The sequence below is a fragment of the Gobio gobio genome, assembly GCF_949357685.1.
Source record: "Gobio gobio genome assembly, chromosome: 10".
Lineage (NCBI taxonomy): Eukaryota > Metazoa > Chordata > Actinopteri > Cypriniformes > Gobionidae > Gobio > Gobio gobio.
Genome location: NC_137116.1, coordinates 54,243,473 through 54,254,408, shown reverse-complemented (window position 1 = coordinate 54,254,408; position 10,936 = coordinate 54,243,473). Strand labels below are relative to the sequence as shown.

Here is a 10,936-nt window from a genome sequence, read left to right as displayed (position 1 = left end):
CCTGCATTGTATCTGACCCTGGACAAACCTGGGAATGTAAAGAGGAGAACTTGTTTGGCTTGAAGGGATATCCACTGCACCTGAATTATGGAGATTATGACGAGCCAAATATGAAGTTGTATAAAGGATCAGGGTCATTAACTCGATTACAAAAATTCCTTGATGCAAAAATTCTCCCTCGAAGCCTCGTTAAAATCCCTGCACTATACGCGCAGGGATTTTAACGAGGCTTCGAGGGAGAATTTTTGCATCAAGGAATTTTTGTAATCGAGTTAATCGAGTAACTCGATGAATCGTTTCAGCCCTAATCTTATGGCTGTCAAAATGTTAAATGTTAAAATAGGTAAAATACTTTTGCTTTTTTAGTCATTTACGTTTTCCAGATCACATAAACCTCTAATTTCAGTTCTTTATGTTCTGCAAAGGTGACTACTATAGGTGGTAATTCAGATGGGAAACCATGCCAGTTCCCTTTTAAGTATAAAGGCCGGTGGTACGCTGACTGCACTGTGGATGGCATGAGTGATGGTCGGCTGTGGTGTGCCACAACAAAAGATTAAAGCTGCGAGCAGCATTTATCGGGGTTCAAGCATTTAAGGTCTTTAAGCATTTAACGCCTTTTGCATTTAAGGCCTTTAAGCAGTAAATTAGTTAAAACAGAGCTTAGGTGAAATGAAGGGATAAATTGAAGTGATACAATTACTATTTTGACCAGCAGGTGGCAGCAGAGAACTACTCATTGGCTCACTTTCATTTTAAAAGTGTTGTTTGTTTGAAGGCACATTTTCTATGTTAACTTCTTTAAACATGCTTACACACAAACACATTTTATTGCAAATATAGATACATATAGATAATGATATTTGAAAAGTTTATTTTGACTAAATGTGATTGTAAATGTTATAATAGGGAATTTATAATGTCAAAATATGAATTAAAGAACAATATTACTAAGAATTATGACAAAATTACTATTTTGACCAGCAGGTGGCAGCAGAGAACCACTCATTGGCTCACTTTCATTTTAAAAGTGTTCTGTTTGTTTTAAGGCACATTTTCTTTGTTAACTTCTTTAAACATGCTTACACACATACAAATTTTATTGCAAATATAGATATTGATATTTGAAATAGGTTTATTTTGACTAAATGTGATTGTAAATGTTATAATAGGGATTTTATAATGTCTAAATATGAATTAAAAGAACAATATTACTAAAAATTATGACAAAATTACTATTTTGACCAGCAGGTGGCAGCAGAGAACCACTCATAACCACTCATAACTTCATTTTAAAAGGGTCTAGATATATATTTTATATAAATGATAGGTTCTTATTCTAGGTTTCCCCTATAAAACAATTTATTATCTTATTGTAAAGTAATATTATTGCAAAAACATACCTCAAGTGAACAAATGAATTGGTAAACCTTGAATTAAAACACAATAATATTACTAAGCATTATGACAAAATTACTATTTTGACCAGCAGGTGGCAGCAGAGAACCACTCATTGGCTCACTTTCATTTTAAATGTCTGTTTTTCATTTAATAGGCACATTTTCCAAGTTAATGCCTTCAAACGTGCTAACTTACATGCACATTTTGTTGCAGATATAGATATTTGAAATAAATGATAGTTAACAAATAGCTTATTCGAGGTTTTCCCCTTTAAAACATTTTCAGGTCTTATTGTAAATGCAATATAATATTATTGCAAAAACATCCCTTAAATTAACAAATTAAGTGGTAAATTTTGACAAAATGTGATTAGTAGTGTTATTATAATGATTTTATACAGTTTAAATATTGTATATAATTATATTAGTGAGCATAATAAACCAATGAGTGGTCCTGGTTTTGTAATTGTAAGGAATATGTAATATGTACGCGTGCACTGAATGGCGGAGAGGGAAGTGCTTGGGGTACAACTTTGATGTTGGCACACTGCCTACAGATGAACTCGTAACACTGTGTAGGATAGTGTTATGTTAGGCGGCGCACTCCTGAAGTGGGCGTGTGCCACACCTCCCTAGTTGTGCAGATTGTAAAGTGGATGCGTTCTTGCAAGATTAGTCCACGTGCACACTCAGCGGCAGGGCTCTGGCAGTCATGGATAGCGCGTGCTCTGCAGGCGCGGGTCTGCCTGGCCACTAGAAAAAGATTGATTCATTCTCTGATTCATTGTAAATAACATTAGAGTACTCACGGCGTAAGCCGGTGAGAGAGTTCACAGAGGTAAACGCGTAACAGCATTAGTGTGCAACCGAGCATGTTTGACCACAGGCTAGTTAATTGCAATATTTACATCTCCAGTCACCTGAACCAAGGGAACTGGGAGAATATCGGATTTATTGAGTGATTTTGTGGCACTGAATGAACAGTGCTTATGCAGGAGTGCACACTATGTAGTGGACACATTACCTACAGTGTTGAACCACTCCAGCCGCCTGAATAGAGGGGACTGGGAGAAGTGATATAGTGAAAAAAGGGCGCAGGCTTGGCAGCCATATTACGATACCGTTAAGCTCTAGACAGAGAGCGTGTGCTATGACGCAGGACGCGCTCTAGTCAGCGAATGCGCGCGCTGCCATTTTATAACTCCCTTGGCAGCAAGCGCGCGCTGCAGTGAGAACGGCTGTGATGTAAGCCGCGTTCTCGATATATCCAGCAGCCTGAGTTCGCTCGTCTACTCTAGCATTCTCTGTCCGCGGCTATTATCAGAGCGGCGGGAGCGAGAGAAGAAGAAGAGTAGAAAGGAGGAAGAGTGAGGAGAGCTTAGGCTTGAGTTCAGCGTTGCGGGAGTATAGCATTCTCTGTCCGTGGCCATTTTCAGAGCGGCGGGAGTGAGGAGGAGGAAGAGTAAAGAGAGAGAGGAGAGCTCCGTATGTCCACGCCGCCATTAGTGCGGCTGGAGTATAGCATTCTCTGTCCGCGGCGCTTATCAGTGCGACGGAAGCAAGAGAAGAGGAGAGCTCCGTATGTCCGCGGCGTTATTTAGCGCGGCGCAAGCATAGCGTTCTCTGTCTGCGGCGCTTCACAAGCGCGGCGGACGCAAGAGAAGAGTGGGGAGAGCTTAGTAAGCTCTTAAAAGTGGTGTTGCAGCGGCAACACACACACACACACACACACACACACACACACACACACATAGACACAGTAATAAAGGATATTTAACGTCGGATGGCGCAGCTGGAACAGCAGGCGGCTGAAGGCGGAGGCCAGGCGGGAATCCGGTGTCCTCAGGGCTGTTTCTCCTAGCGTTTCGACGGCGGGCTTCAATCCAGAGCTCAGCGAGGTGAGTCGCTGAAGAATAAATAATCTGACTAACCTGGCGAGACAGGGTCTTTAATACCCTTGGCTATGCAAATTCTGCTGCCCCCTGTGGCGGGAATATTAGAGGGACCTGATTGGTCCTTCCCGCCCAGCGTTCTCGCCATAGGTTCCCACAGTTGCAGCAGCACAGCCAATCAGTATGCAGCTGCTTCCTGCTGAGAGCTGTGCAGCTGCACTGCATTTTACATGGTATTTTTAGGATAAAAATTGCTTCAAAATCTTGAGGAAAGGAAATTCCCCATAGCATTTAGCAAAACGCAATACGAGAGTACTCTCGAAAAGGGAACTCATGAAACTTTGCACACGTGTCAGAAGTGGTGAAAATTTACGTCTGATATGGCTTTCAGAATTAGGCGTGGCAAAATGGCTCGATAGCGCCACCTACAAAATTTCAATTAAGCGCCATTCGAGCTACATTTCACGTACGAGTATGAAATTCGGTAGACATATGTAACAGCCCAATACCTACAAAAAAGTGGGTAAAAACGGCGGGTGGCCGTCCTCGGCGACGGGCAGGCGGAGGCGCTGCGGCTGGCGGCGGAGTGGGAGCAGCAGCTGGGCAGGATGTGCTTGATGGCCTCCGTCTGCTTCTGGGCGGCCGAGAACTGTTGGGTGAAGCTCTCGACCGCGTTGCAGAACAACCCGCCCGACGAGATGGGGGAGTCCAGGAACCGGTACTTGTCGGTCTCCCTCATGTCGGCCCGGTCGAGCCAGAGATGTCGCTCCTGGACCACTAAGGTGGACATTGCCTGACCGAGGGATGACTTTCATCGACCAGAGGGCGAGGTCTATCGCCGTCCGGAGCTCCCGGGGGAGCTCTGGGTCAGGCCTACCCTCGTGCATGTCCATGAGCGCCTGGGCCTGGTGCACCTGGAGCAAACTCATGGCATGCAAAGCGGACGCGGCCTGTCCGCAGGACCTGTAAGCCTTCGCAACTAATTTGGAAGAGAACTTACAGGCCCGGGACGGGAGACGTGGGTCACCGCACCAGTTGGAGGCGGTCGCCGGACACAGCTGCATCGCGACGGCCTGCTCAACTGGTGGGATCCCCACATAACCCTTGGCCAGTCCGCCATCGAGGGTAGTGAGCTGCTAGGTCTGTTTCTGGCACTGAAAGGCGCCGTCCACGACCTAGAAAGCTCCTCATGCACCTCCGGGAAGAATGGTACCGGAGCGGGATGCTGAGAACCAGCGCGAGGGTTCCACTCAAGCCCAATCTTTTCGGCGGCCCGGGAAAGCATAGCCGTCAACTCGGGGTCCCTCCCCCCCATCCGTCGAAGTAGGTCTATCCTGCTGGGCAAGGATAGCACTAGATCAAGGTATGCGGAGGGGGACTCCACCTTCCCGAAGGTAGGCGAGTCTCAATCTAAGCTCCAAGATAGTTTGTGTGACCACTGCGGGAACAGGACTATCCACAAACGCTGCCTCAGCGTGCTGAACGCCCAAACACGCGAGACAGCGATTGTGACCGTCAACAGATGATAGGGAACGACCGCATCCAGAAACGCATGGGTGGAATGACATCTTGAAAAAGACGGTGTCACACCCGTGTTGCACTTTTTGTGAGGAAACACTCTTTAAGAATGTGCTGAAGCACCCAGGGAAGACCGCGGGAACGTGACTGACTGAAGGGGAACTTTGCACACGTGTCAAAAGGGGCGGAAAATTTACGTCTGTTATTGGTTTCAGAATTAGGCGTGGTAAAATGGCTCAATAGGCCACCTACAACATTTCAACGAAGTGCCCCTCCCGCTGTTTCACGTACAGGTATAAAATTCGGTAGACACATGTAACAGCCCTACAAACATTTTTGCAAATTTTGCCATTTCCAGACGTACTTTAATCAACTCCGACTAGAGATTTAGTCAGATCAACATAATATTTGGTCAGTCTAATCTCAAGGCCTTGGCAATGTTAAATTGCATGTCCGTGGCGGCCTCACAAATCTTATTGTTTCGCCATCAAACAGGAAGTTGTTGTAACTTGGACATATAATGTCCGATCTGCCTCAAACTTCACGTTTGATAATAGTTCTGACCTGAAGACATCTACATGGCAACATTCAGTCATAGTCAAAGCGCCACCTGCTGGCAGAAGGAAGTGTGGCACATTGAAGTGAGTTTGCCATATTTCTCCTATATTTACTCACTTAAATACATGTCGCCCACTATTCACTGTTTTCCTGAGGCCATCGGGTGGCGGAGCATGTGAGAGGGCCCTTTCATCGCTGCGTGCAGCTTTAATTTTAGATGGATTTGATTATATATTTTAAAAAACCTCAAAGACTATTCATTATAAAGTTTTAGATAATTTTTTTATTAGAAATAATTATTTAAAGTGTTAGTTTTTGCATTATGATTATAATAATAATTATTATTATGTAAACCTAGTCATTGTGTTAGGAAGACAAAGCAAGGAAGCATTTTACTACTCATTTTTTTTATTCAGAATTTGTATTAAAAAAAAAAAACATTCATTCAATCATAACACTTTGTTTGAATTATGCATTTTGTTTTTTAAAATGCTCAGAAAGATGCAAAGGATAAACCCCGAGCTTCCAAGTGCACAGTTTGTGTGTGTGAGTGTTCGCGTGTGTGTCTCTTCAAACTGTAAAAATAATGAAACTGTGTGTCTCTTTATCTTAATGAAGCTCAAGCCTCTTCCAGTTAGAACAGTTGTTTTTTGTAAATTAATGAACATTACTAGCACATACTGGTACATCATGTCTCATTTCCTTTTTAATAGTCATTTTGTTTCTAAATTTCCTTGTAATGGTTTAATGGTCATAAATTCAGCTCTTCAAACAGTAAAAATAATGAAACTGTGTCTCTTTATCTTAATGAAGCTCAAGCCTCCTCCAGTTACCCGACATCAAGTAAGCAGCAGATTTATAGTGTTGTATTGATGAATAATTTTGGATATTAAAGTAAGATGACTTTTAATTTCCTTGTAAAAGTTTAATGGTCATAAATTCAGCTCTTCTAACTGTAAAAATAATAAAACTGTGTCTCTTTATTTTAATGAAGCTCAAACCCCCTCCTGGAGGAGATCACATTACCAGATGAAAAGTAAGCAGCAGATTTATAGTGTTGTATTGATGCATAATTTTGGATATTAAAGTAAGATTACTTTTTTTGTTTTTTGTAAATTAATGAACATTACTTGCACATACTGGTACATCATGTCTCATTTCCTTTTTAATAGTCATTTTGTTTCTAAATGTCCTTGTAATGGTTTAATGGTCATAAATTCAGCTCTTCAAACTGTAAAAATAATGAAACTGTGTCTATTTATCTTAATGAAGCTCAAGCCTCCTCCAGTTACCCGACGTCAAGTAAGCAGCAGATTTATAGTGTTGTATTGATGCATAATTTTGGATATTAAAGTAAGATGACTTTGAATTTCCTTGTAAAAGTTTAATGGTCATAAATTCAGCTCTTGAAACTGTAAAAATAATGAAACTGTGTCTCTTTATCTTAATGAAGCTCAAACCCCCTCCTGGAGGAGATCACATTACCCGACGTTAAGTAAGCAGCAGATTTATAGTGTTGTATTGATGCATAATTTTGGATATTAAAGTAAGATTATTTTTTTTTGTTTTTTGTAAATTAATGAACATTACTAGCACATACTGGTACATCATGTCTCATTTTTCCTTTTTAATAGTCATTTTGTTTCTAAATTTCCTTGTAATGGTTTAATGGTCATAAATTCAGCTCTTCAAACTGTAAAAATAATGAAACTGTGTCTCTTTATTTTAATGAAGCTCAAGCCTCCTCCAGTTACCCGACGTCAAGTAAGCAGCAGATTTATAGTGTTGTATTGATGCATAATTTTGGATATTAAAGTAAGATGACTTAATTTCCTTGTAAAAGTTTAATGGTCATAAATTCAGCTCTTCAAACTGTAAAAATAATGAAACTGTGTCTCTTTATCTTAATGAAGCTCAAACCCCCTCCTGGAGGAGATCATATTACCAGATGACAAGTAAGCAGCAGATTTATAGTGTTGTATTGATGCATAATTTTGGATATTAAAGTAAGATTACTTTTTTTGTTTTTTGTAAATTAATGAACATTACTTGCACATACTGGTACATCATGTCTCATTTCCTTTTTAATAGTCATTTTGTTTCTAAATGTCCTTGTAATGGTTTAATGGTCATAAATTCAGCTCTTCAAACTGTAAAAATAATGAAACTGTGTCTCTTTATCTTAATGAAGCTCAAGCCTCCTCCAGTTACCCGACGTCAAGTAAGCAGCAGATTTATAGTGTTGTATTGATGCATAATTTTGGATATTAAAGTAAGATTACTTTTTTTGTTTTTTGTAAATTAATGAACATTACTTGCACATACTGGTACATCATGTCTCATTTCCTTTTTAATAGTCATTTTATTTCTAAATTTCCTTGTAAAGGTTTAATGGTCATAAATTCAGCTCTTCAAACTGTAAAAATAATGAAACTGTGTCTCTTTATCTTAATGAAGCTCAAACCCCCTCCAGTTCCCCGACGTCAAGTAAGCAGCAGTTCCCATTCAGTCGGTCACGTTCGACGTACGTCGGACGTACCGACGAATTGGGATCACTTCTGGGAGCCCCTATCAGCTTCGAGCTATCTAGAACCGGCCAATGGACAATTGGCGTGCGAGATTTGCCTCTCGCGCCCCGCCCTGCGCCACGGGTATAAACAGGAAGCGAGAGCGAATGCACGCTGTCATTCACTTCGGAGCCACACAGGCATATGAAGAGGACTCACTCATCTATGAAGACGAGTATTTTCGCTGCTACAGCAAGACTTCTAGGACCGGAGAGAACCAGAGGAGGACGCGTGTTGGAGAAAACGGCACCTTTCAGCGGGACCGCGCTGACTCATCCAGCTGCCTCTGAGATAACAGAGAAAACTGCTGTTATCACAGCAACCCCGTTGGTCTGGGTAGGGCGTTTTCCCGTCTGAGTACAGGCACGGGCTGCACTACAATCCCGTGCGCTGTCGCGGTTCCCCTGAGTGCTTCAGCACAGAGCGTTTTCCTCACAAAAAGAGCTTCACGGGTGACGTGCCGTCTTTTTCAAGATGTCTTACCACCCGTGCGTTTCTGGATGCGGTCGTTCCCTGTCCCCTGCTGACGGTCACAATCGCTGTCTCACGTGTTTGGGCACACAGCACGCTGAGGCGGCGTTTGTGGATAGTTCATGTTCCCACTGCGGGAACATGACTATCTCGGAGCTAAGATCGAGACTCTCCTACCTCCGGGCTGGGGGAGTCCCCTTACCCATCCCACGAACTAGGTCTGCCCCTAACCCGGGCGGACCTGCTTCTTTGGATGGCCAGGGTGATCTGAGGATCACGTTTAGGGCAAACCCGCCGAGTGAATCTCCGCAGGCCCCTATTCCCTCTGCTCCGCAGCCGGTAGAGCCTCCAAGGGAACCCGCTGGACCCTCCCACGGGAGACCAGTGGTGACTTTTGGAGCTCCAGCGGACGAACAGATGTCAATCGCTGCATCGGAGGGGGAGTTTCAGTCCTCGGGGGATGAAGGGTCAGTTGTACTGCCTCCCTCTGGGAGAGTGGCAACGGCTGCCCCGGACCCTGAGATGGCTGCTATGCTTGCCCGGGCCGCCGAAAGGGTTGGGCTCGAGTGGGACCCTCCACCGTGTCCCGAACCCTCTAGGTTGGACGATTGGTTCCTCGGGGTGGGTCGCGCTGGTTCTCAGGGTCCCGCCCCGACACCTTTCTTCCCGGAGGTGCATGAGGAGCTCACGAGGTCGTGGACGGCACCTTTTTCTGCCAGAAACCGGCCGAGTGACTCCTCCCCCCTCACTACCCTCGACGGCAGGCCAGCCAAGGGTTACGTGGGGATCCCGCCAGTGGAGCGCGCCGTCGCGATGCAACTGTGTCCGGCGACCGCCTCTAACTGGCGCGGTGACCCACGTCTCCCGTCCCGGGCCTGTAAGTTCTCTTCCGGTCTGACCGAGAAGGCTTACAAGGCCTGCGGACAGGCTGCGTCTGCCTTGCATGGCATGGCGTTGCTTCAGGTCCACCAGGCCCAAGCACTCCTTGACATGCACGAGGGTAGGCCTGACCCAGAGCTCCTCCGGGCGACGAAAGTCACCGCCCGTGCCATCGGTCAGGCGATGTCCACACTTGTGGTCCAGGAGCGTCATCTCTGGTTGAACCTGGCTGACATGAGGGAGACCGATAAATATCGGTTCCTGGACTCCCCCATCTCGTCAGCTGGGTTATTCGGCGACGCGGTCGAGAGCTTTGCCCAGCAGTTCTCGGCCGCCCAGAAGCAGACAGAGGCGATTAAACACATCCTGCCCCGGCGGCCCGCTGCTGCCTCCACCCCGCCGCCGGCGGCAGCGCCTCCGACTACTCACCGCCGAGGACGTCCACCCGCCGCCGCCCCCGCCAAGGCGCCGCAGCACCCTTCCACCAGCCGTCGGCGTGGGGCCGGCCGTGGGAAGGACGTCCAGCCCGCTCAGGCCGCCGCCAAGCCAGGTGGCAAGCGTCGTCGCAAGCGGCCCTGAGACGGGCCACCCAGAGATGGAGGAAACTGCTCTGAGGGAGATGGCTGCAGCACCACTCCTTCCCCCGGAGGAGGGCCGGGGGAAAATCTTTTGTTTGTCTGTTCCGCCTGTTCAATAAAAGAGCAGTTTCCAATATCTCTGGGTGCCAAGAGAGCGCGCTTGGCGGTGGTCGACGCTTCCATGCCTCGCCACCCTCAAGTACCTCTCCATTCGCCAGCAGGGGACGCCGGCTGTCGGGACGCACACAAGCGGCCTCCCCACACTCGCACGTCTGGCTAGCGCTTCCCAGCCCGTCTCGGTGGCTCCTCCGTACCATCAGACTCGGCTATGCGATTCAGTTCGCCGGGTGTCCCCCCAAGTTCAGGGGCGTTCACTTCACGACTGTAGTGGAGGCGAACGCCCCCGTGCTCAGGGCGGAGATCGCTGTCCTACTGGCGAAGGACGCGATAGAGCCGGTCCCTCAAGCCGATAGGAGGTCCGGGTTCTACAGCCCGTACTTCATTGTACCCAAGAAAGGCGGCGGGTTACGACCGATCTTGGACCTGCGATTCCTGAACCGGTCCCTTCACAGGCTGCCGTTCACGATGTTAACGCAGAAGCGCATCTTCAGGTGCATCCGTCCCCGAGATTGGTATGCAGCGATCGACCTGAAGGACGTGTACTTTCATGTCTCGATTCTCCCTCGACACCGGCCCTTTCTGCGCTTCGCGTTCGAGGGACGGGCATATCAGTACCGCGTCTTACCCTTCGGCCTGTCCCTATCGCCCCGCGTCTTTACGAAGGTTGCGGAGGCGGCCATCGCTCCCATGAGAGAGCATGGCGTTCGCATCCTCAACTACCTCGACGACTGGCTGATCCTTGCCCAGTCGCGGGAGCAGTTGTGCGAACACAGGGACAAGGTGCTCAGTCACCTCAGCCAGTTGGGACTTCGGGTCAACTGGGAGAAGAGCAAACTCTGTCCCACAGAGAGGATCTCTTTTCTCGGTATGGAGATAGACTCGGTCGCCATGACAGCGCGCCTCACCGAGGAGCGCGTCCAGTCAGTGTTGAACTGCTTGAATTCGTTCAAAGG

General features: G+C 46.6%; 1 protein-coding gene across 2 annotated transcripts in view; it reads left to right on the top strand.

Moving 5' to 3' along the window:
- LOC307133175 (uncharacterized protein) overlaps positions 1-10,936 on the top strand; it is an 86,363-nt gene that overhangs the window by 23,676 nt on the left and 51,751 nt on the right. For both annotated transcript variants that reach the window (XR_013817373.1, XM_079828025.1), the window contains exons 7-14: positions 6,182-6,211; positions 6,363-6,404; positions 6,641-6,670; positions 6,822-6,863; positions 7,103-7,132; positions 7,282-7,323; positions 7,560-7,589; positions 7,826-7,855. Coding sequence is in view for 1 of the 2 variants with exons in the window: in XM_079828025.1 (XP_079684151.1) it covers positions 6,182-6,211; positions 6,363-6,404; positions 6,641-6,670; positions 6,822-6,863; positions 7,103-7,132; positions 7,282-7,323; positions 7,560-7,589; positions 7,826-7,855 (276 nt within the window). In the remaining variant the exon portion in view is untranslated. The remainder of the gene's footprint in view (positions 1-6,181; positions 6,212-6,362; positions 6,405-6,640; positions 6,671-6,821; positions 6,864-7,102; positions 7,133-7,281; positions 7,324-7,559; positions 7,590-7,825; positions 7,856-10,936) is intronic.